Source organism: Phocoena phocoena, chromosome 18, assembly GCF_963924675.1.
Source record: "Phocoena phocoena chromosome 18, mPhoPho1.1, whole genome shotgun sequence".
NCBI classification, from domain to species: Eukaryota; Metazoa; Chordata; class Mammalia; order Artiodactyla; family Phocoenidae; genus Phocoena; species Phocoena phocoena.
This window is the reverse complement of record NC_089236.1, coordinates 8,850,035-8,876,161: the sequence shown is the minus strand read 5'-3', so window position 1 is coordinate 8,876,161 and position 26,127 is coordinate 8,850,035. Positions and strand designations below refer to the sequence as shown.

General features: G+C 40.9%; 1 protein-coding gene and 1 non-coding gene across 7 annotated transcripts; both read left to right on the top strand.

Moving 5' to 3' along the window:
- Positions 1-2,933: 2,933 nt before the first annotated feature.
- N4BP2L1 (NEDD4 binding protein 2 like 1) lies at positions 2,934-25,766 on the top strand. Of its 6 annotated transcripts, none has more exons than XM_065895984.1 (5): positions 2,959-3,203; positions 20,708-20,835; positions 21,146-21,234; positions 23,113-23,189; positions 24,310-25,766. In XM_065895984.1, the coding sequence occupies exons 1-5, from the start codon at positions 3,028-3,030 to the stop codon at positions 24,566-24,568; spliced, it is 729 nt and encodes a 242-aa protein (XP_065752056.1). In that variant the 5' UTR covers positions 2,959-3,027; the 3' UTR covers positions 24,569-25,766. The 6 variants fall into 6 exon arrangements, with proteins under 6 accessions (XP_065752060.1, XP_065752056.1, XP_065752057.1 ...); XM_065895985.1 differs by lacking the exon at positions 23,113-23,189 and adding an exon at positions 23,239-23,307 and having other exon boundaries at positions 3,028-3,203; positions 24,310-24,366; XM_065895986.1 differs by lacking the exons at positions 23,113-23,189; positions 24,310-25,766 and adding exons at positions 23,239-23,307; positions 23,757-23,801 and having other exon boundaries at positions 3,028-3,203.
- LOC136137912 (small nucleolar RNA SNORA16B/SNORA16A family) lies at positions 12,468-12,599 on the top strand. Its single transcript, XR_010656769.1, has one exon. It is a non-coding gene; the product is annotated as a small nucleolar RNA SNORA16B/SNORA16A family (small nucleolar RNA).
- Positions 25,767-26,127: the final 361 nt, after the last annotated feature.

Here is a 26,127-nt window from a genome sequence, read left to right as displayed (position 1 = left end):
GTTTCAGACTTCTGCCATCTTGGCATCTGCAGGAGAGGAACCCAGGGCTGACTTAGAATTAAGCATTCCAAATCGTGGGGTATTTGGAACTGTAGGTTCGAGGGTTAAATTCCTGGTTTCCAGAGGCTCTTCCTGTGCACCCTCTTATTTTTCCACATCTTGTTAAACAGTAATAATTAGAGAAACATTTGAATGTTTCTTCATTTGCCAGAAATTACTCCTAAGATTATTTCTTTATGTCTATCATGGTAATGGTTTGTAGTGCAGCAACGTGAGATTGTGCTGGTCATCACCTTCTAGAGAAATGGAACAGAACCTTAGAGCTGAAAAGCTGGTTGGGTGAACTGAGGGCATGAAGGAGTGTTGTCACAGGGATCCTCTGACTCGGGGGTAGCCTTCCTCTCTGGAGGCTGCCACCTAGATAGGGCCAGTAAGGATCTGAACGTAGATACTATCTGGGAGCAGGGTGGTTCTCAGATCTGCCAATAAGGTCACTTACTGTTTACATTAGTCCTTAGCTGACGTTATCACTATCTTTTTTCAGTGTTAATCTTTAGTAAATCCCAAGCTCAGACACATCTACTGAGAAAGCAGTTTGGGTCCATATACAACTATTGAGCATCTCTGAATGTCAGATGCTGTGTTAGCTCTTGGGGTGACAAGGGCAACACTGTTCTTGCCTTTGAACGTACAGTCTAGTGGGAGGAAACAGATACACAAACAGATAGCTTTAAACAGTGCGGTTCTGAGGAATAAATTGGGGAAAACAGAGCTTGTTGACTAGTTAAATCTGGGAGCTAAGAGAAAGGAGAAGTGTCTGGGGTCACCTTCAGATACTGCCAACCATTTTCTCCTCCTTGAACTCTCCCTCCTTGGGGCTCCACACACTGTCTTACAATTCTGTCTCTCGTACTCTCCTTCAATAGATCCACTTCAAAGACTATCCTTAAATGCTGTCCCCGAGCCCCCTCTTCAGCCGTCTGCTCTTTTCTCTATCTTCTTCTCACAGGGGAAGGATTTCCAAAGCTCTGTCTCCATCTCAGACCTCTCTTCTAATAGCACATTCACATTTTCCAGCATCTACTTCATTGCTTCAGCTGCCACAGGCACTGCAGACTCAGTATGCCAAAACTTCTAGCCCCCAAAGCTGTGTGTCTTCCTGCTGCCCTCTCCCACGCTGCCTGGGACACCCTCTATAGAAGGAAGTAGAAATGGACAGAAGTCTCATGCAGCACTGTCCAACGGAAATATGTCAGCCACATATGTAATTTAGACTTATCTACTAGCCAAGTTAAAAAAAAAGAAACATGAAATTAGTTTTAATAATATATTAACCCAATACACAGCATGTTATCACTTCAACACATAATCAATATAAAAATTACTGAGATATTTTACATTCTTTTTTTTCATACTGAAGCTTTGAAATTCAGTGTACTTTAATCTCAGTTTGGACCAGCTGTTGTTTGGGCCAGTATTTCAAGTGCTCAATAGCCACATGTGGTTATTGGCTCCTATGTTAGAGAGTGCAAGTCTAGAATGAAAAAGGTAGTTTTGCGGCTGGGTAAAAACGGTCTCGTAAGAAGTATTGCAGATACATGGAAGTATGATAGGATACATACATTATAAGCATCACTATTTTTATGATTCATGTATATTCTCCATTCCTTATGGTTTCCCCCTAATATTTAGAGAAGCTTTTGAAATTTCAGTGTTTCTCAGAAGGGCTAAGAATCCTTCCTCCAATGCTGGGAAGGGATTTTTCAAGAGAGTAGCTCATCTCCCTCCGCTCCCCCCTCCACAGAACCCCAAGAAGAAGGCGAAATTGTCAGCACAGAGCTCCCCCCTCCCCCAGCACTTGGATAGTCCCTTCCACCGAAGCTTATTGTGCAATCTCTGGGTTTTGTTTTAGAAAGAAATTGCTTTTCTTCACAATTCCTTTTCAAAATTTTCATACCTTAGCTGCCAGAAACAAAATGTATTTACTTTACAATGGTTATTACAGCCAAAGCCACCGTATATCCCGGATTGTTCAAGGATGGTGTTAATTTTTAATATTGTCTCTTTCAGTCCATGCATGTTGAATTTTAGTTCAGAAAATAGGATCTCTCTTTCACACTCCTGAGTGTGAAACAGTGGAGAGTACTGTGGTGATCAACCAACTGGCGCTCACCAGTTCCTGGAACTTAGAACTTAATTCTGGATGCTTTTCTGTTGTTTCAGTAGACTGCTCCTTTCCCTGCTCCTGCTCCTAGGGAGGCCATCCCTTTCCTGTGGCAACAGGGCATGAACCTGGGCAGTAGCCCGTCCTTCTCAGGAGGCCTAGTTTATGCTACTGTTCATAAATCAATCTGAGTTTTAAGAGGTGCTTTTTTTTTTTTTGAAGAGATTTCTAAAGTTATGTAGAGGCAACAAAGCTTTCTAAGAATATTTTTGGCAGGCTGATACAGAAGTATTTAAAAAAAGGAAAAGATACAGGCCCTGGGAGAGTGGTGTTAGCCGTTGGGACACCAGCCAGATATTGGTGCTCACAAATTGGGGGAGACAATGGTCTTTACTGTTACTGTTCAAAATGCTGTTCACGGTCTCTTATCGTCAACTAAAATTATTTCACTTTCAAGGTCTAGGCCAGTGTTAGGTGGGGTGGGGGAGGGCTTTTGCCTAAGGCCTGCCTTCCACGCGGGCGGCCCGGGGAAGTGTCCAGTGTCCCACCCGGTGGGCCTCTCCCCCCAGGGTGAAGGGCACCCGGAAGCGTGGGGGGGGGGGCGGGGAGGCAGTGGGGGAGCGGGGCGGGGGTCGCGTTGCCCAGGTTTGCCCGGCTGTCAGTCTCCCAGCGTCCCCAGCTTTCCAGGTAGGGACGACCCCTCCCACGCAGCGCAGTTCGGGCGGGTGGGAAGGAGGGGCTGGGCTCCGAGCGCCCGCCCCTCCATCTATCACATGGCCGGAGAGCCACAAAAACAACAGCTTTGGCCAAGACCGTGACTTCAGGAAGGGGAAAGCAGTGTTCTCGCAGCCAGCCCCCACCCCATGGAGGAGAGTTTTCTTGAATCCTTTGGGAGGCTGAGCCTCCGGCAGCAGCAGCAGCCGCCTCGGCCGCCCGCCCCGCCGCCCCCGCGTGGGACACCTCCGCGCCGCCACAGCTTTCGGAAACACCTCTACCTCCTGCGAGGCCTCCCGGGCTCGGGGAAAACTACGCTGGCCAGGTAATGACGCGTCCGGGCGCCGCGCGCGGACCCGGCCGAGCCAGCCCCTTGCCTGGCCCCGGCCCGAGACTGCCGGGGGGAAGCCGGGCCGCCCGGTGCCAGCCGGGCCGCGGGCTCGAGACGCGGGTGGCCCGTCCCGTTGGCTTCCATGCTGCACCGTCGCAGGAGGACGGCTGTCAGCACTGCGCCTGGCGCGAGCCCCAGATGGCACCGGCCCCCTCACGGCCCCTGCGCCAGCCGGGCGGGTAGCCTTGGCCCCGAGCCTCGCAGCGCGGGGTCGGGGGCCCGCGGGCAGTCTTCTTCAGGAAAGCCCGATGGCGACTGCAGAGGAGACCACCGGGCCTCCCGCTGGCACGCAGGCACCCGCCACAGTGCGGCAACAGGCGTTTTAAACCTGAGCGGAGAAGCGGGGGCCCAGGGGTTAGGGGCTGGGACCCGGGCGCGCGGCCGCGTAGAAAATCTGGCGGAGGGAGGCAGCCCTGCGTGTGCTTTGGCGGCTGCGACGGCGCACAGGTGCCCGGGGGAGGGGGTTGCGCGGCCGCTGGAGGCCGTCATTGACACAGCTTCGCCACGGGAGCCCAAATTGGTTTACTCGCTAGGTGCGCCAGCGGCCCCCGTACCGGGTCAGCGTGAATTGCACGGCCTCGTTGCTGGGGCCACGTTGCTAGGCCCGCCGCTCCAGCCTCAGCTCCCTCCACTCGGTCCTGCGCCTGATGTTCCTGCAGCGCTGAACTGTTTCTCTCCTTGCCTTTGCTGGCGCTGCCCCGCGTGCCTGGTTTGCCTGCCCGGCTTGCCTTCTACCGCCCTCTCCCCTACTGATTCCACCAGCCCTTTACGACTCAGGCTTATTAATCCTCGCCTTCCGGGCTCCCCCTCTTCCTGTTTACACCTCTGTGGCTGCGCTTGGTTTTGCACATGGTTTCGTTTATCCTTCTGTAAGTTTCTTGAAGGTAGGGGCTGTATCTTACCCTGCAAAGCACAGTGTCTGGCAGTAGTATGTGTTCAATAGAAGTGGTCCCTTGCCCTCAAAGAGCTTTCCATCTCACCAGAGAGGTAAGGTTAGCTGTAGAACCATGGGACTGGCCATAGAACTGTGGAACCAATGAAGAAGAATCAAGGTCGTAGCACACATTGAGAAGCGGATTTGAATGGTACACAAAGACCGTGGGAGGAGGGTCTGGGTCCTTTAGGGTCAGGGAACTGTGACAGCCCTGGTGTTGTGCTGCCAGTTTTAGTTAGGATTCCTGGTTGATTTGTGGAGTAGAAGCCTTTAGCAAAACAATATTGCTACATTTTCATAGATTAAAGAGATGGGCGACTTCCAAAGGGCCATTGGTACCCTTTTCTAAGAAACACGCACATTTCAATAGGCCTTCTCTCTGGCGGGGTAGAGAATGGGGGAGCCTGCCTAGAACCCAGCAGAACTTGGTTATTTTATGATACAGTCATGGTGGGTACATCTGTTACCAACAAGGTATCTTCTGAAATCAAATCCCGATCAGTTTTACTTCGGCTTTGCTGGTCTGTGGCCTGTCACACACTGTCCGAGAAGGCAGTAAACATCTTTGGCCAGATTTTGTTTATAATTAAAGAAGGGAAGTAATATGGTGAGTGGAAGGTGCACAGAATTGAACAGCAGAAGCCATGAGTTTGGGACCTCACTTTCCTCATCTCTAAAGCGAGTGGATTGGCCTGGGTAGTCTTTAAGGTCCCTTCTGGCTCTAACATTCTACACTTCTAGGATTTTAATTCCTGGTTGACATCTGGCTAAGCGGAAGACACCGGATGAGAGACCAGCTTATTAAAGAACATCTCTCTAGGGACGACTGGTGTGAGCACTTCCCTGGGAGTCTGAAGATTGTGCCTTTAGATTCTCTTCATCACAAAATAGTTGGTGACTTTAGGCGATCACCTGCCTTTAATTCTTTTTACTTTCCTTTACATGTGAATACTGAGAAGGAATTAGATGATTTACTGAAGATCTTTCTAGCTCTTAATTTCTAGTTGTCAGACTTAAAAAATGTTTTGTTAATAATGGCTAGGTAGGGAGCTCTGACCTTTGAGTCAATTTATGGCTTCTTTTTTTTTTCTTTCTTTGCCTGTGCCCCACGGCTTGTGGGATCTTAGTTCCCCGACCAGGGATTGAACCCGCACCCCCTGCACTGGAAGTGCGGAGTCTTAACCACTGGACTGCCAGGGAGGTCCGAGCTCTGCCACTGACTCGATATGATCTCAACTCCTCTGCACCTCAGTTTCCTTCCCTTTTAAATAGGGCTATCTGCTCTGTCTACTTCAGAGGACTCTTGTGAGGATTAAATGTGTATGAGAGAACTTGTTAAACTTTAAAGTGCTGTATAAATTTTAAGAGGCATTAGTTACTGCCGAAGATGTTGATCAGCAGAGATAATCTTCAAGGTGTTCTTAGGGAGAAGTCTGGCTCTGAAGTGAAGGAGGCAGCTGGGAGTTGACATTGTGAGTTCTCTTGATAGGCTGGGCATTGGCAGTTCTGAGAGCACAGGACTTTGGCCCTGCTTTGGGGTGTGTTGTGCATTTACATGGAAATCAGGAAAGTAGGCAAGGATACAGTCCACAGCTCAGCGAGAAGAGAGGTCTGCAGGGAGGATGCAAGGTGTAGTGGGTGTGACAGGCCATGTCCCTCAAGGAGCTGCCTTCCCCACTTTTTTGTTGCGGGGTCAGGTTGGGGAGAGAAGGAGAATGGCAAATTTTTTAAAAATACATGTGTAAGAAAATAGTAAAACTGTAAGCCTATCTTATGTATTTTTGGATTCTGGGAAATTCATATTTTCATTATTCTATGTATTTTCCAAATTTTCTATAGTGGACATGTATTTCTTGGAAGAGAAAAATAAAACTTTTTTTTCTTTAAAACTTGGAAATCGTTTTTACAAATGCGGGTTCAGCTTTTTTTTGCTTAACTTTTGTTTCTCATTTGATTAAAGAATTAAAAATGTTTTTGAAATTAGAATATGTCTGGTCTTCCAAATCAATGTTATATTTCTATGCTTTTCACCTATATGTTTTCAGTTTGCAGGGACTGGAATGTGGAAACCATCTATTTAAATTCTTTGGACAGGTTAAAAAAAGCAGTTAGAGTTGTATCTGGTTTAAAATTTTTAAGTACATCAGAGTACTAGAAATTTAGCTTGTCCCTTATATGTGTTTTGTCACCTCTGTTTCATTTAAAAAGCATTTCAAAAATAGGTTCTTACCATTGACCTGTAAGTCCTGCTTCCAGGAATTCATCCTAAGACAATAACTGGACAAGTGCATGAGGATAGAGGGATGTTCAGCAGAGTTTTTGATGTGATAGAAAAAAATACGAAAAAGAAAAAAATGTGAGCCAACTTAAGTGTACAAAAATACAGGATTGGCTTATAAGTCATGAGTCATTAGTGAGAACATAGATGTACATTTGACTACAAATAAATACACAAAAATCCCATTTTCTGTTCAAAGAAACGTGTAAAAAGATATTGTTCATAGTGTTAATGCAAGTTAGTGTGCCGGACGCACAGTGAGGCCAAACAAACTGAAATGTTGGAGTTTGGAACAGAGGAAAGTTTATTGGAAGCCCATGCAAAGAGAAGAGGTGGCTCATGCCCTAAAAAGTCCTGAGCTTCCAGAAGGGCTTCGGCAATGCACTTTTAAAAGCCAGGTGGAGGGGGCGGGTCGCAGGGTTTGTGATCAGCTTGTGCACGGTTCTCTGATTGGCTGATGGTGAGGTAGCAGGGTGGTATCACAGGGAGGCCTGGAGCTGTGTGTTTATGGTCATCAAGTAGTTAACGTCTTGCATTTGTTGGAGAGGGGAGTTTTTTACATCTGCAAGACAGCTCAGGAAATGTGCGTCCAATACTATTATCTAGATAGTTCAGAGAGGAGCCAAAGCAGAGGATATGGGGGAAGGCCTGTCCCAGGAATGCCTCCATGGGGTCCTGCTAGGTTACAATAGTTGATTTTTAGGCAGTGGGATGGAATATAGACTTTTGCCCCTGAGTTATTTTCTCATTTTTTCTACAACAAATACATATTACTTGTTAACTTTTTAAAGGTGAAAATAACTTTAAGTTAGCTGCAAATAGTTTTATTCAGTAACTTGGCTCGGTAGACCTAGGTTGTATGATGAAGCATTTATTAAATAACCAAGTAAATATGTCATTTTCTATATAAAAAGGCTTTCCTAGGTTTATTCTTGATTGGACATACTAGAAAGCTTTTTTAATCTGTAAGGAGACTGATTTTAATTATTTGGTGCTATTAATTATTTAATATTTTATTAGCATATGAACTAGCATAGGTCACTTAATTGAACACTTTAGGTTCTTCTTCATTAAAATGAAGCTAATATTCCATTAGTAAGTTTATTGTGAGGATTTAAGGTACTGTGGTCAACAAGGATCCTATGCTTATGAATGTGAAAGCACCGATGAATGTGTGGGCCATATAAATACCAACTATTGTTAATTTTTCACTAGTCAACAATAGTAGTATTTACTGAGTACTTACAAGACTGTTAGCACTTGCTTAGTAAGGTATATACAAAATAAGATTAAGAGAAGGAGCCTACACAAGACCAACAAATGGAAGACAATAACCAGTACACTGCTGTGGGTAAGTAAAGTCTCATGGGGAATAGCCTGTTCTTTGCTGGTGGTGTTCAAGGCCAGGGGAGTCACTGAGCATGGTTAGGACGATAGGATAATTAGGGAAGAGCTAGTCTCCTCCATGTGGAGATGATTCTTGACCTGGCCTTGAAGACCAGGAGGATGTGACTGCACAAAGGAAGAGGATTACCATCATGAATAAGGAGATGGAGATGGGAAAGAGCTGGATGTTCTAGGCTCATGAGGAGCATGGTTTTACTGCAGTGGGTTGTTTATATTAGTGAGTGTGTTGGTTAGGTAAACCCAGGGCCAGATCATGGAGAATGTTAAAATCTGGTTAAAGGAGTACAGGGTTGAGAGAAGAAACAGGATTCCAGTCCTAAGACCCTTTCACTCTCAGCACGTGATCCAGAACTATTTCTTTTTCCACAGCTGAACTGATAAACTCACTTGGATCTGCACTTGTTCTGTCCTCCGACTTCAGTGAAAACATCTGTGGACGTCTGTTTACCTCTGTGCTTTCTTCTGTGCGTGTGTGGACATTTTAACTGCTTTTAAGTGTCCAATTAACTGGTATTAATTACATGATGTGCAACCATCTCCACTATCTTTTTAAAAAAATTTTTATCACCACAAACAGAAACTCTGTACCCATTAAGCAATAACTGCTCATCCTCCCGCCCTCGCCTCAGCCCCTGGTAACCTCTGATCTACTTTCTGTCTCCATGTATTTGCCTACTTTAGATACCTCATGTAAGTGGAATCATACAGTATTTGTCCTTTCGTGTCTGGCTTATTTCACTTAGCTTAATGTTTTCAGGCTTCATCCATGTTGTAGCATATGTCAGAACCTCATTACTTCGTGGCTGAATAGCATTCCCTTGCATGGATATACCACTAAATTGTCCTTTTGAAATGAAATGAAATGGCAATAGTATAGTCTTTTTTTTTTTTCTTAATGACGTTATTTGAAAAATTAAAAGTTGTCAACCTTATGTCAGTCCCCGGAATGTTTTTGAATCTTTACGTATCAATCAAAGCAAAGTCTGGGGACCACACTCTAGGACATATGTCCTTTGCAATATGCTAGTTTGTTTTGGCACCATCAAAAATGGTTTGTAACATGGATTCGGTAGGTTCAAAGGATGTTCACTGACAGCTGTCTTTTCTCCTCATTTTTATCTCTGGACGACATGGAATTTTCCATCAAAAGAAATACCTTTTCATTATTTCTTGGCATTAGAGCTTTCCAAAGAGGTGAAAGGATGCTTTCCTGATGTGATGCAATGATGGGACAGAGATGGGGACAAAGGTATACTTTACAAACAAACACAATTTTTAAAAAAATATGGGAAACAGTGAGAAGAGGGGATTAGTTAACTAAGTAGTGAGTAATTAGACCCCAAAGTGTACTCACTCCACAGTGCACTAAGCCAGCAGGCCTGGACCATGGTGTTTTTAATTATGAGGGTAGGGCTGTCATAAATAAAAGCAAGGGCAAAATAGGAAGTTGACCGTATTCCAAGTCTGTGTGTATGAAAATAGAGTATCAGGCAGGTGACATCTCAGAGTTTTAGCCACTTAGGTCTACTTGGAGAAGGTACTTTTTATATTTTTAGTAATTTTCCTAAGATGGGTCCTGAATCTCTTCTCCCCATAGCTGAGAATCCTTGCAGTGCCTCTCTTTGGAGGCTGGGATGAATGAGTACTATATGTGCTTCCTATGTTCACAGAGAGTAAGAACACACTCTGCAGTATGTGTTCACAATCACTTACTAGAAAGGTAACACAGGAGAATCCCCACCACCATAGTCCTGGAGCTGTCGGGGTAGTGGAAGAGACCCTGCTGAATTGGGCAATATAGTGTCGCAGATGTGGTTATGATTAGAGAAGCAGTAGGAATAGAGGAAGAAATGAAAGGGGAAGAATGTTTTCATAGAAGAATCTCAGGAAATGAACAAGAAGTTCCCACAGAGTTCATCTAGTCCAAGCTCAAGACACTAAACTCTGAGAAGTTATATACTTTTAAAAAAAAATTTTATTGAAGTATAGTTGATTTACAATGTTGTGTAATTTCTGTGCAGCAGTGACTCAGTTATACATATATATATACACACACATATATATATATTCTTTTTCATATTCTTTTCCATTATGGTTTGTCACAGAATATTGAATATGGTTGCCTGTGCTATACAGTATGACCTTTTTGTTTATCCATCCTATATATAATAGTTTGCCTCTGCTAATCCTAAACTCCCATTCCTTCCCTCCCCTACCCCCCTCCCCCTTGGCAACCACAAGTCTGTTCTCTATATCTGTGAGTCTGGTTTTGTTTTGTAGATATGTTGATTTGTATTGAATTTTAGATTCCACATATAAGTGATATCACTTGGTATTGGTCTTTCTGACTTACTTTGCTTAGTATGATAATCTCTAGTTGTATCCATATTGCTGCAAATGACATTATTTCAAGAAGTTGTATATCTTGATCAAGTTCATAGCAATGAATTCTCCTTATTTCTAATCAGAGCTTTTTCTTCTGCACCAAAGGAAGAGGCTAGTGGGACTAAGGTGGTAAAAGTATAATGAGGTTGCTTTTGATCTACTGTTCATGAAAAAACAGGTAAAGGCCCTATTAAGTGGGCTTAGTTTACCTGGATTTCAACTGTCAGGGTAAGGAAGCCACATGTTATTATTTGTCAGTATTGGCGATATGTTTCTTCTAATACAAAAAAAATTACCGAGGAATTGATTTTATTTATTTTTGGCTGCGTTTTGAGTCTCCTTTGCTGCATGTGGGCTTTCTCCAGTTGTGGTGAGCTGGGGCTACTCTTCATTGCAGTGCGTGGGTTTCTCATTGCAGTGGCTTCTCTTGTTGCGGAGCACGGGCTCTAGGCACACGGGCTTCAGTAGTTGTGGCACACAGGCTCAGTAGTTGTGGCTGGCAGGCTCTAGAGCACAGGCTCAGTAGTTGTGGTGCATGGGCTTAGTTGCTCTGCGGCATGTGGGATCTTCCCGGACCAGGGCTCAAACCCGTGTCCCCTGCATTGGCAGGCGGATTCTCAACCAGTGCACCACCAGGGAAGCCCCAATTTTCTTTATTAATGTGGCACCATTCAGGGCCATGGGGAGAGATGAGATTTGGATTTCTAAGTAAGTATTCATATTTATCCTGACTATGATGTGTTGGGGAGAGATAGCCAACACTGACCTCCCAGGGTTATCTCATGTTTCTTCCTCATTCACTCACATGACAGGATATTTATAACATAACCCAACTTAGTGCCCAGGTTCCTTCTTGGCATTTTGATGAACTCTTCTCTATATAATGGCAACCGTTCTAGGCCCATTCGAACTCTAGAGGAACCCAATATGAAATTATTATCATTCCAAGTTACCTAAAGATAGCTAGGCTCTAAGAGATTAAGGAAATAGTACGATAAGAGGAAAACTAGTCTCACGTCTGATTGTTCCTTCATAACGCTCTCCGTCGCATTGCAGGCATGGCTTGGGGAGAAGGCTATCTGTTTTGATCAAGGTAAGAGCCTGGGAAAGGGTATGGCAGTAATGGAGACAGAAAAGAAAGCCCACATTTACTGAGTATTGACTGTATGCAGGCACTATATATGCTAGCTTACTGGATCTTTACAATAATCCTAACATGGAGTGTTTTTATGTTACAGATGAGGACGTTAGGATCAGAGAATCATGCATTTGATTCTGAGATTCAGGATTTCATAATGCACAAAGTGGTCTTACCTTACCAGCGATATTCATGGACAAAAACACCTACATCCACTTTTGACGATTAAGGAGTCCTGTTGAAGTATTGTATAACTAGAGTATTTCAGTGTTCTTTACCCATACTTTTTAAGGTTATGATGAAGAAAAGGGTCTGAAAGGGACCTTCTCTGCCATCCAGAAAGGCCCTCTGGATGGTAGCACCTCTCCAACCTTCTTTGCCCCTTACTTTGACTTTCTTTTCTTTCTTGAACTTAGCACCACTTGGCATATACATACCTGTTTATTATCTGTTTCTTTTATGAGAAGGTAAGCTTCATGAGATGTGATGCAAGCTCCATGAGATCAGGAGCTTTATTCTGTTCAGTCCCTAAAAGAAGGCCTGGCACATAGTAGGTCTAAATATTTGATGGATGTGTTAATTCCAAAAACTTCCTAAGAGTTGGTAGCTCAGAATCAGCATGGGTCTTGAGTAAACAACAAAACCAAAAAGGAGATTATTCACATAAAGAGAAATGTAAAAGAATGCACGAGCTGTTGAGAACAGACAAGAGGGGGAAAAATAAAGAAAAAGAAAAAAAAACTTTAATTCCGTTCATAAGAAACCCATTCCTGTGTTTTACATGTGAAAATGTTTCATGTGCCATCTCCTTCACCCAATAGTTATCCTAAAGAGGAATTTAAAAATAAGTATCGGGCTTCCCTGGTGGCGCAGTGGTTGGGAGTCCGCCTACCGATGCAGGGGACACGGGTTCGAGCCCCGGTCCGGGAAGATCCCACATGCCGCGGAGCGGCTGGGCCCGTGAGCCATGGCCGCTGAGCCTGCGCATCCGGAGCCTGTGCTCCTCAACGGGAGAGGCCACAACAGTGAGAGGCCCGCGTACCGCAAAAAAAAAAAAAAAAGTATCAAAGATACAGCTGTTTTCCCATTTAAACAGCAGTCAAAAAAGAGCCCAGAGTGACAGTTTTCCTGTGTGGCCACTGTTCTGTTGTCTGTAACTGCTTTATGACATTTTGGGAAAACACAGCTAAAAACAAGTTAGTGCTGAGGTGGGTGTGCTTCTGATTCCTTCTCCTCTTCAGAGCATGGCTGAGTTGAAAACATAAAACATAGCCTGTGGCATTGCTGGATTCTCTGGAAGGGTGCTGTTCACATTCAAGATACTGAAAGGAATTTCTCCTAGAAACTGCAGTGGAGCCACATTGGCACATGAGGGCTAACTGTTAGTCTGGTTTTGGATCTCATAAACATGCCCTACTTTGGAGGTGTGAGGAGTGAGGGCAAGAGTGAGCGTAGGACAGCCTGGGAACTCTTCACTGGAGTCCCCTTAGCCACTGTTGCTTGACGGTATCCATGGTGCTGGTGATGGTTGAGCTCCATCTCTCCAAGGGCAGGGCTCAGCCTTGGCATGGTGGTTGGCAGCACCGAGAAGGGCAGGCCACACCGGGCTTCAGGGGAGACTGGCCTGAGATGTTTACAGACATGTCTCCCTCCCCATTCTCCTCAGGTTGTTGGGTCACTGAATCTGTTTCCTGCCTCCCAGCTTAAAGTCTTTGAGAATTCCAATAACATCTAGAGGGAGTGCTGGAATCTAAGAATTCTCTCTCCCAGTCCTCTTTGGGGGTGAATCTGAGGTTTGGGTAAAATTCTCAACACGTAAAGATGAGTAAATAGAAATTCTCCTCACACAGTTTGGAACCCTATACAAAGTTTACATAATTAAGACAACAGAGCCTAACATTCAAGAACCATTCATACAGTTACCAAATATTTATTATCTCTCATGTACCTGGCATTCTTCTAGATGCTTAGAATAGAGCAGTGAACAAAAGAAACAAAAATCCGTGCCTTCATGGAACATATATTCTATCAGAGAAAAATTTTTTTCTGAAGGAAAGAAGGAAATTTTAAATAACATCTGCTCTGCTCTGTTCTTTCAAAAAACAAACAAAAAGGATTTAATAGCTATTCCACTTGGAGTATATACCCTCAGGAGACATTGTACATATGCACAAGGAGACTGGCACAGTGATTTTCACGAAAAGTTGTTAATGATAGAGAAAATTGCAAACAACCTCAATGTCACTAGAGAAAAGGATAAATGTGGTTTGTTTATTTTATAGCACTCAATCACAGTGGTTTAGTGTATAGCTCTGAGGCCAGAAGCCTGGGTTTTAATCCAGCTGTACCACTCTCTGGTCTTTTTTTTTTCCACCAGCTTTATTGAGGTGTAATTAACACATTGTGTAAGTTTAAGGTGTACAATATGTTGATTTGACACATTTCTTTATTGAAAAATGGTTACCACCAGACTTACCTGGTGGCGCAGTGGTTAAGAATCCACCTGCCAATACAGGGGACACAGGTTCGAGCCCTGGTCTGGGAAGATCCCACGTGCCGCAGAGCAACTAAGCCCGTGCACCGCAGCTACTGAACCTGCACTCTAGAGCCCACGAGGCACAACTATGGAAGCCTGTGCACCTACAGCCCGTGCTCCGCAACAAGAGAAGCCACCGCAATGAAGAGTAGCCCCCGTTCGCAGCAACTAGAGAAAGTCTGCGCACAGCAACGAAGATCCAACACAGCCCAAAATAAATGAATAAATTAATTAAAAAAAAAAAAAATGGTTACCACTGTTGTTAGCCAACGCCTCCATTGTGCCACATAATTACCATTCTTTTTTTGTAATGAGAATATTTAAGATCTACTCTTTTAGCTACTTTCAAGTGTATAATAACAGTATTAACTGTAACCACCATGCTGTGCATTAGATCCCCAGAATTTTTTTTTTTTTTTTTTTTTTTTGCGGTATGCGGGCCTCTCACTGTTGTGGCCTCTCCCGTTGTGGAGCACAGGTTCCGGACGCGCAGGCTCAGCGGCCATGGCTCACGGGCCCAGCCACTCCGCGGCATGTGGGATCCTCCCAGACCCGGGCATGAACCCGTGTCCCCTGCATCGGCAGGCGGACTCTCAACCACTGCGCCACCAGGGAAGCTCCCGATCCCCATAATTTATTCATCTGATAATTGGAAGTTTGTACTCTTTGAGCAACATTTCCCCATTTCCCACACCTTCAGCCCCTGGTAACCACCACTATACTCTCTTTCTATGAGTTCAACTTTTTTAGATTCCACATATAAGTGAGATCATACAGTATTTGTCTTTCTGATTTACTTCACAACATAATGCCATTAAGGTTCATCCATGTTGTCACAAATGGCAGGATTTCCTTCTTTCTCATGGCAGAATAATATTCCATTGTATATGTTTACCACATTTATCTGTCCATTGACAGACACTTAGGTTGTTTTCATATCTTGGCTATTGTGAATAATGGTTCAGTGAACATGGGAGTGCAGATAACTCTTCAAGATCCTGTTTTCATTTCCTTTGGGTATATAACTAAAAGTGGGATTACTGGATTTTATGGTAGTTCTATTTTTAATTTTTTTGAGAAACCTCCATTCTGTTTTCCACAGTGGCTGCACTAATTTACATTCCTTCCAACTGTGCACAAGGTTTTCCTTTTCTCCACGTCCTCATCAACACGTTTAATCTCTTGTCTTCCTGATGACAGCCATTCTAACAGGTGTGAGGTGATAGCTCATTGTGGTTTTGATTTGCGTTTCCCTAATGGTTAATGATGTTGAGCACCTTTTTACGTACCTGTTTGCCATTTGTATGTCTTCTTTGGAAAAATGTCTATTCAGATCCTCTGCCCATTTTTAAATTGGATTGTTTGGTTTTTGCTAATGAGTTATATGAGTTATTCATATATTTTGGATATGAATCCCTTATCAGATATATGATTTAGAAATATTTTCTTCCTTTTGGTAGATTGCCTTTTTATTTTGTTGATTGTTTCCTTTGCTGTATAGAAGCTTTTCAGTTTGATGTAGTCTTATTAATTTTTGCTTTTATAGCTTTTGCTTTTTGGTGTAATATCCAAAAAATCATTGCCAAGTCAAATGTCAAGGAGATTTCCCCCTATGCTTTCTTCTAGGAGTTTTATGGTTCAGGTCTTAATGTTTAAGTCTTTACTCCATTTCAAGTTTTTGTGAGCGGTTTAAGATAGGGGTCCATTTCCATTCTGTCTTAACCACTGCCACATACTAAACTAAAATTTTAGATGGACTGGGGAGTAAAATGTAATGGAACATGGATGAATATTTACATAATCTTGGGTTGGGAAAGACTTGTAAATGTATTACCAAAGACAGAAAGTAGAAAATAAAAGATGGATACATGTGACTAAGAAAACTTCTAGTAACTGAGACTTGTATGTTAGAGTTCATTATAAACAAAATTAAAAAGAAATTGATGTACTTAAGAATTTTACATATTCAAAAAGAAAGCCATAAACCTCCCAATAAGGAGGTTTTATTAGGACATGAAAATGCAGTTCACAAAAGAATATCTCTAAATGACCAGCACGCATAAGAAAAAGTACTTAAACTTGCTGGTAATCAAAGAAGTTGGGGCCAAACTAAATACCTAACCCCACAGAGCATTGGTTAAGTAAATTATGGTACATCCATATGAATAACTATGTCATAATCATTAAAAATAATGGCACAAAGTCATATTTCATGAGGTAGGAAATAATTGCTGTGGAAATAAGTTTGGTGAAAATAAGTTGGTATTCTCTACATTATGTTTCTGTTTTTATGTAACAAAATATCAGATGAGAGAAAAAATTCTGTCCCCTGGAAAAAGGATCAAAATATTAACAATTATTTTTAAGTGGGGGAATATAGGAACCTCTCCGATTTTGCAGTTTCCTCTTTCAAAATATTTTGCCTTGAATATGTATTACTTTGCTAATAAGAAAGGAAAAGTAGTATTTTTAAGGTTGGTGTAGACAAAGACACAGGAGCCAGCTTGAAGGGTACCTGCTGGTCAGATTTGGGGCCATTTGCTCATCATAAAGAATAATGATGGTAAGCATTATCAAAAGGGAACAGGGAAAGAGAGCTCTTCCTTACTAGACAATGCCACCTAGTAAATATAGAAGAAATTACATGGGATAATCAGTATTTGCAATTCCCAATGTAATAACTGATTTGGCAGTGATCGGCAATGAATGTAAAGATCGTTGAGGGAAAGGTTGTTGGGGAACTGTTACGTGGAGTCTCGTGTTTCACACCCCCTGCCCACCAGCATTACATAGTATTACAAGGGAAGCAATGCACCTTTACAGTGGAGAGATCTAGCTGACAGCACCTTTTAGCCAAGTGGTCAAACTTAGCACAATGGTACAAACGGTCATTATGTGCAATCAGAAGTACACAAACATCACCTCTGTACGTTCCTTCTAAAAATGTTTAACCTGGATCTAATTATGAGGAAACAATCATGCAAACCCAGAATGTGGGGCAGTCTCAAGCCAACCGACTAGACTTTTCAAAGAAGGCATGACAGTTCTAGATTAAAAGACACCAAAGAGATATAATAACCAAATGCAGTACTTGAACCTATGAAAGATATTATTGGTACCATGAAGGAAATTTTAAAATTTTAAATTAAAAAAATCTATTAACATTAGCTATTATAAATAGCTATAAAATTACAATGTAAATTAATACACTTATAATTTATTTATAGTATATATTTATAATATTCGGTATAATTTATAATTATTATAAAGTAATGTAAATTAATGTTATTTTTAAGATGTGATATAATTATGTAGGAGAATGTTCTTATTTATAGAAGATACTTGACAAAGCATTTAGGAACAAAGTATCATGATGTCTGCAACTTACTTTTAAATGGTACATCAAAAATACATATGCGAGAGATGTAAAATAAATGAGGCAAAATGTTAACAACTGTAGGTGAAGGGTAAGGAGTGTTCATAGTATTATTCCTTCAACTCATTTCTATAGGTTTGAACCTTTTCTACATATAAAAGGTTGGGGGGGGGAAGTTCAGGTGGCAATAAAAAGGAGAGGACAAGTATGGAATAAATGAGACAAGGGACGTGGCAGCCCAGTACAGTGTATGGATCTTGTTTAGCTCTTGATTCACACAAACCAATTATAGTAATATGTTTATGAGAAAATCAGGGAAATCTGAACGCTGATGCGGTATTTGCTGAAATGAAGTATGAAGCAGATGGAACAAAACTGGCCATATGATGATAATTGTTAAAGCTGGACGATGGGTACGTGGGGAATGATTATATTATTCTGCCTACTTTTGCATGTTGGAAAATTTCCATAATAAAAAGTTAGGGGTACAACTCAAAATTACATACTAATGTTGGACTTTTGTCAGTGAGTGGGGAGTAACTAATAGATATCTAAATATATTCCCATGGTTCTCTATTATTAAATAAAAGAATGATGTAAGTTGTGAAATCAAGATTAGAGCCTTGAGTTTCTCTTCATAGTAGTGCTTTCAAGTGAATTTGGGGGGAGCTGTGGAGGTGAAAATTATGTGGATGTAATTGTCTTTCTATTTTTTTCCCTTTTATTTTCATTCTCTCAATTTCCCTAATGCATGAGGCTCCTGACCACCATAAAGCAAGCTAGAGCTGGGGCATTATCCTCATCACTTCTGAAGCTGATGGAATGGTATTTATTGCTTCCACTTAAGTTTGAGACTCTCAAGATTGTCTATTTAATCAGTTTTTCATTTAGCTAGGAGAGCTTTTATTGTCTTGCATATTCAAGATGTACCATGACTGCCAGTGCTAATTTAACATTCAGGTGAAGATAAAAAGAGTTTTCGAAGGAATGATCATTCAGTAAGATTATGAAGACCGCTTTTTCTTCCTCCCTTGCCCACACATTCCATCCGAGTTGTAAAGGTGAAAAATACTCATATTTTTGCCTTCCTGTTTGTTAGGAGGACCATGTAGGCTACAGTGGAAAACATGAGTAGATAAGGCTATGTCTATGAAAAGAAAAACTCAACTCTGAAAATGGCAAAACAAAACCTATAAGTGGCAGACTTAATAGGAAAACAAATGAAACCAGATTTAGAAGGGATATCAAAAAAAAAAGTCCTGGAACTAATATCCAGAGTTGCTTAACATAGTACACAAAAGATAAGGAAAATAAGTTACACAGTATTATTTAAACTCTGAATGAAGCTTTCATGATTTAGACTAGATAATATTGATGAAAATAATTTAAAAACTGTAAAGCATTTACAAATATAAATACACACACCTGAAAATGCAGTTAGTGTTGCCCTTAGATTTTCTTCTAAGGTGTCTTTATAATAATTGTTCTCATTGGAGGTTAAAGTTTGGATCTATGATTTGGGCTTTTCAGTTTGAGTGTCTTCAAAATCAAAAAGACATTTACAAGGAAACTATGCGAATTTGTTTCATCAGATCTTTATACTTTTCTTTCATGTCAGTTTCTGTATCTGTGGTAGATTTAAAATGGCCACATTTTCTTCACCACCTCTCCCATTATGTACACACTCCAATGTACTTTACTATGATGGCATGTAAACAGTCTTAGTTGGAAAATTTGACTTCATTTGTTTTCATTATTAATAAAATAACATACCTCACATTTGTAAAGTGCCTTACCTCTTGGAAAATGTTTTCCCATACCTAATCTCATTTGAGCCTTACTAGAAGCTCTGTTTAATAGGTAGTGATTATTATACAAGTTTTCAGTCAGGAAAACAGAAGCTTAGAGAGAGAGATCACATGACTGAGTAGTGGAAGAGTCAAGAATTGAACCCAAGTGTTTCAACCCAAGCGCTTCGTTATCTGTGGTTTCAGTGCCTTGCGTTCTTCCCTGATTAAAGAGAATTCTTCTTGATGGGGAAGAACAAACAGTTGAATAGTTCTGTTTTCTCTTTACATTTCCTGCCCTTGTCACCCTCCAACATTTTTTTTCTCCAACTTTTAAATATCTTTTTATTCTGAGCATGGCCATTTTGTTATGTACTCTATTTGCCTGGTGAATTTGTTTGATGTTAGAATTATGCTGGTGAGTGCTGCAGGGAGAAGAGAAATAAACATAAATTCATTGTGTCAGGTGCTGCGCGAGGCGCTTCCTCAAGTTATTAAGTCATCATCCTAACTTAGCGAGATAGGTGACATTATCCACAGTTTTTACAGATGAAGAAAAGAGGCTCAGAGATTTACCCAGTTACCTATCTAGCATAATAGCCATCTTCTCCCCAGAAAAGTCTGAATAAGGATTTCAGGTGGGAACATCTTCTCTGTGAAGCTTTGTTTTTGTTTTGCGGTACGCGAGTCTCTCACCGCTGTGGCCTAGCCCGTCGCAGAGCACAGGCTCCGGACGTGCAGGCCTAGCGGCCATGGCCCATGGGCCCAACCGCCCCACGGCATGTGGGATACCCCCGGACCGGGGCACGAACCTGCGTCCCCCGCATTGGCAGGCGCACTCCCAACCACTGCGCCACCAGGGAAGCCCTGTGAAGTTTTTTTTGTGCAGAACTTAATGTGGTTTTTTGCTTTAGAGGGGGAACTCCATGATGGTTTTTCTTTTTTCTGTGATATTTTCATATTTAGAGAGAGTGATAGAGGTTTAGGAAGGCATGGGGAATGTTGGAATCTGCCTCTTTTCTTCTTCTGCTGTGGCTTTAAAATTCGATTTAGGTCACTGCTAAAATGTTACCTAATAGAGGTAGCACACACATCACATCACTTTAATCTACATTTCATACCTCAGCAAGAACCAATATCTCAGATGGGTCCTTACGGAGAACAGATCTCCAAGGCGAGGGGACCCAGGACAGGTGAGGGGATGCAGGAAGGGGCTGCAGCATGAGGGTGTGGGCAGTGGTGCATCACAGAGGAATGGCAGTAAGGGCTGTGCCCACAAGGAATGACTCTTGTCACACCCGCAGCGTAGCCTCCACAGGTTCATCTGGAGTCACTCCTGGTTGCTGCAAAAGTCAGTGGTGGTGACCAGCACTTCCTAGTTTCAAGAACTGGGCACCACCCACAGTCCCGTCAGCCTTCTCCTTCTCCCTACGAAAGAGTGATACCTTCTAGAGAGAATAAGCATCTCATGTTTTTGATATTCAACAACTCAAACCTGGTGGTCTCATAAACTGCTAAATGTTGGAGATGGAAGGAAATGATTTATATTATGAAAATGCATGGTCACAAAATAATCTCTTATTTCCCCACTTTCCAGACAATTGCAACACGACTTTCCCAGGGCCCTGATTTTCAGCACGGATGATTTTTTCTTCAGGGAAGATGGTGCCTATGAATTCAATCCTGACTTCCTGGAGGAAGCTCATGAATGGAACCAGAAAAGAGGTGACAAATTTCTTTCCACACCCCTGGTAAATCCTGTTGTGCACATAGATTGTAGATACTGCAAAATGAAAAAGGTTTATGGAAGAAGCTTAATCTAAAGTGCTGCCATTTTTTCCCCCCAAACAGAATGCCAGAGTGTAACCTCCCTAGATTCCAGGAAAAATAAAATTATTGATAGTGGGTTCTGAAATAGGTGGTATTAAAGTTGTATAATGAGCACATCCTGTAATAAAAATAACAAAATATGGAGTACGCTCACCCTTCTCTGATTGTTGCTTGTTGTTCACTGTTATATAACATTGTGTTGCAGCAAGAAAAGCAATGAGGAATGGCATATCCCCCATTATTATTGATAATACCAACCTCCACGCCTGGGAAATGAAGCCCTATGCAGTCATGGTAGGAAGAAGTATCATTGTGAATTTTCAGTTATGGACATTTTGTGAGAAAGTTGAAACATTTGTTCTTTTTCTGATCTTCCACGATCTCATATTCATTAATAGTTGTTCTCTCAGGGAGCAGGTAAAGAGGTTTTAGTGTTTCTCTGCTGTTCAATGGCTGAAATTTACTGAGATGCTAATACCACCTCAGGGTACATTTTTAAAATAGTCCTTGGTCTGAATTCTTGACAGCATTTCTGTCTTGATTGTTTTCCTAAGGGAAGGCATACATAGGAGCATCTGCTGAAACCTGCCAAGAAATGTTGGACTAGATGATGCCACCAGCGGAGTTGTAGATGATGTTCATAGCACACACTTCTGTCTTTGCCACGCTGGGGACTTCAGTACTATGTAGTGCTGCTGCATGGAAGTTCTAGGGCAATGAAATTTTTAGTTTAAAAACAGATTAACACTATAACCCTATTAAGATACTAGAATACAAATATAAATACACATATAAAGGTAACAACTCAGCTGTCTACTGTCAGAACAACAGGTGAATAAAGCAATATGCACCTTTATTTTTGAAATATGTCTGATCTGTTTTAAGACATATTTCATCTTTTGTGCTAATAAGTTTTCATTCCTTACTGAGTGTAGAAAACAGAAAAGATCCAGAAACATACAGGGGCAGGATGAAGACAGCTGAGTATTCTCCCTACTTGGCTAATTGTAAAGTGAATATCTCTGTAACTGGGCTGATGGCAGTCTATTTTTAAGCCTCTTTTTACATTTTGGGCAAAGTAGCTTACATACAGGTATGCTTCTCTCTAACTGTACTTTCATCAGTTTTATTTACGCCCAGACTGTGGGACTTTGGTGAATGTAGGAAAAATTAGCATCAACTTTGTGGTTACTTCAGTTCACGGATCGAACATCCACTTGGGAGAGAAATGAATAGGGAAGTGAAGAGTCACGTTATTTAAGGCACAACTCAGAACCAAGAGTCAGGTTAACTGAGAGTGGCTTAAGGGAAGTCATTTTACTTTTTATTTTCTAATTTCTAGACATGCACAATCTTTTCCAGACATCCACAGCTATTAGTAGGACGCAGAAATTAAATATTTTCCACCTATGATATCTGATATCCTTCCCAAATTAGAAGTGTCCATCTAAAGAATGCAGAGGAAAGCTGCTTACTTAGTTCTTCTCATTTTGTATTTTATAACACAATAAAAAAATAGTGATAATAGAAAGTTCAGTTTGAGATTTAAAAAAAGTAGTGGTCAATTTATGAATGTAAACAATGTTTGATGTTTCTAATGGAAATGGTAATAATGTTTTAAACTCAAGGAAATGGGGCACAGTGAATTAAGCCAAACTATATTGCATAGCAGGGAGAGCTACTTTTGGAGGGAAGAATATGTAAAGGTTGTGGAAACCACTTTTGTTTCCCAAGCTCTGTGCCTATGGCACTCTCACTTTCTAAACCAAGGTATGAGGAATAGGCCAAGGCATTTGACAGCAGTGAGTCTATGATAGTCACATAGGGACTTTGAGAAGCCATTGGAGTTCATTCCTCATTCCTGTGGACAGGGCATTTAAAAGTAGTTCAGCTATCTATTTTTGAAATGTTCAAAACAAAGAACCTTTGTAATTTTCCATCATGGTAAATAGAATTATTCACAATTTATCATTGGGAACCGTAATATAATCTGAGAGTGGCTAAGTATGGAAATGTACCAACTGTATTTGTTAACAGAAACTAAGGCATTGGATTACTGGTTAAACAAAAGGAATTTTAGAAAAGATTTATAGTAAATGTTAAATGGCAGCATAAACATTCCCAAACATACATACCATGTCTTCAATGTTTTATGTACTTTTGAAAAATCAGGCACTTGAAAATAACTATGAAGTTATATTCCGAGAACCTGACACTCGCTGGAAATTCAACGTTCAAGAGTTAGCAAGGTACTTCTTTGTTTTTCTAGTTCCTCATTGTGTATCCTGCTATTTTCAGGTATTTCAGACCGAACAAAAGAATCTTTTCAGGCTGGAAATGGACATGGTAGTTTTCAGGCCAGAAATGGTAATTCTTGGAAATTGATAACTTTGGAATTATTAATGTGAAAGACTTTAGTTTGGGGTCAGTTTTCTGATATAATGCTAAATGCTAAATCTTGGCTTGGACTTGGTCCTTGAAAGGACACATTTAACATTCTGCTAAAATGCTTCATTAATGAACATTTAAAAGCACTTTCCTCTGCATGGGATTGCACTTGTGAGTGATGTTTTTGCACTTAGGCTAAACAGATCTTTAGATGTTGAACAGTCTGTGGTTCATTTATGGTCTAGATGCTGCTTCTAGTTTGTAAAGCAGTAAATGTCCAAATAATACTAACTTGTTGACTGAATGCATGGGTTCTGATATTCATTATCTGTCCTATTTGATAACGTCAGTGATTTAAAGTAACCAGTGAGATCAGAATTTACTTTTTAGGAATAAGTCTAGTTCATCTTATGGTTATAAGCAGATAGTGTTTCCAAAGGGATCTGTGGACCACCCCCATCAGAATCACCTGAGTGGTTGTTAAAGTCCTAGTTCATGGACCCCATTCCATAGATGGAATCTCTGGTAATTACATTTCAAACTACATCCCCAAATGATTCTCATGCCCACTAGAATTGAAGAATATTGTTTTTATAAGGATCTAGAAGTATCTAGGACTGACATAATTGATTATAGATATATGCATGACAAATTGGCAAATACATAATAAAAAGATCTCACGGTGCTTTTTTATGTTTTGAAGCACAGAATTGAGATTTCCAGAAACAAAGCACTTTTGAAGCTTTAGCTCTTTGCTAGCCTCAGGGTAGTTTGGGAGTGTGCAAGGGCAGCAGGAAAAACAGGAGTTGAGCCTGAAAGATAACTGCTTAACACGATGTTTTGCTTTTGTCAGAGTTCCATCCTGAGAATAGGGAGTGCGTATCTATGTAATAATATAGGACTTGTAAAATACAAGAATTTATATCATTTTGATATGCGGCCTTAACTAACCAGTTTCATTTTTTTTTTTTCCCCACGCAGAAGAAACATTCATGGAGTCCCGAGAGAGAAAATACACCGAATGAAAGAACGGTATGAACATGATGTTACCTTTTACAGTGTGCTGCATGCCGAAAAACCAAGCAGAGCGAACAGAAACCAGGACAGGAACAATGCATCTCCTTCCGACGGTGCAGGGTACTGGAACACCTGTGCAGACTTCCCAAACCGGAGGGCTCATGGCGGCTTCACTAATGAGAGCTCCTTTAACAGAAGGGGTGGTTGTCACCATGGGTATTAGAGGTCTCTCTTACAGGCATTCAAAATTTTCCTAAATCAGTTTTTACTTCAATTTTTGGTATTTATTCTTTGTTCAGTTGTAGTCAGAGCTCTAATTCCACTGTAAATAGTCAAACCTGAAACTTTTTGAGCAGAAGTCATTACATTCCTCTTCAACAGGCATTTGTTAAAGTGATCCTATATGCATGGTCTGATGCTGAGAATTCTGCCGATTTGATTAAACAAAGTCCCTTTCTCTAGAGAAAGAATTACTTTAAAACTGAAACCTAAGAACATAATCAGCCACATAGGCTCATTAATGAACTAAAGGGTTTATAATATAAAGCTTCAGAACCACTTTCTCTGAAGGAATCTATTTTTTCAGGAAATTCATCTCCGTCAGGAAAGTTGGAAAGGTGAGGGAGAAGTAGGAGGCAGGAAAAATTTTAGTGCCATTGCTACTTTGATCATCCATGTATCCAAAAATGTGAGATGTGTGGCTATAATGATGATATTGATTTTCCTTTAAAATGAATATGCCAGAAAGTACACACCTAAGGGAATATTGTCCTTCAAAGCAGACACCTTGGGAAAGTATTCCTCTATTTTAGCAATGTATCATTGTTAGAAGTGTCTGTTAAAATCTTTCTTAATAGCTATACAAGCTACTTAGGAAAATCAGTATCATTATTTAAAGTCATATCTTGTGTTTTAACTAACACTTTATTGAACGGGGTTAAACCTGAATAACTTTTGGCTGTTGAGCTAATAGTGTAAATAAAACAAGTCTGCCTTTATAAAACCATAATTTTTAAGAGGAATAATTAAGCAGTTTTTAAAATTATGCCTATAAACATGTCTAATCGGTTGGCAGCTCCAAAGTTTTGGGAGTACAAGGAATGAAGCATCCCAGGCTGTAGATTATATGGAGGTATGGAAAAGTCATGCTCACCTTAAGAGGAGCAATCTCAGTGTTTTATGTGGTATTAAGACGAAGTTCTACCACAACTCTTATACTAATAGAGAATTTATGAATCCAAATTAAATCTTAAAAGGTTGGAATCAGATTAATTTGGTGTGAGACCACAGATAAGACCATGTAGGATGTATGCTTTGTTTCTTGTTGGCCAACAGCTTCTTTCTAATGTTTTGTGAAGTATTAAGTGTTCTATATAATGGTGCTTTTACGGTTATTAAAAATTATATATGGTATTGCTTTATATGGATTTGTCATTGAATCTAATATTTTTTTGGTTTAAGAATATAAGAAACTTAATTACAGAAATTCCACAGAATTTTACCATATTGAGAACCAATTTTTCTATATTATAACCTTATTTACCAGTCGTCTTTAACGAATAGGAGACATAAAGGTAAAGACAAAAGCAACCTTATATTTTACTTACTATTATTTGATCTCTACACATTAGAAAGGCTATATTACTTTCATATTCCATTTCTAGTACATTGAAATCTAGTGAACATCTTGATGACTACCAGCAATGTAACTAATTTTTTCTTCATTAACATTTTAAAAATTGGTGTCTCCTTTGAGTAGTGAAGTTTGGTCAAAAAAACCAA

Excerpts from the sequence above, each read along its gene's own strand:
- N4BP2L1 (XM_065895984.1), top strand. The coding sequence starts at position 3,028 with ATGGAGGAGAGTTTTCTTGAATCCTTTGGGAGGCTGAGCCTCCGGCAG. Across the intron at positions 3,204-20,707 it reads GGGAAAACTACGCTGGCCAG|ACAATTGCAACACGACTTTC; the intron begins GTAATGACGCGT and ends CCCACTTTCCAG. Across the intron at positions 23,190-24,309 it reads AACGTTCAAGAGTTAGCAAG|AAGAAACATTCATGGAGTCC; the intron begins GTACTTCTTTGT and ends TTCCCCACGCAG.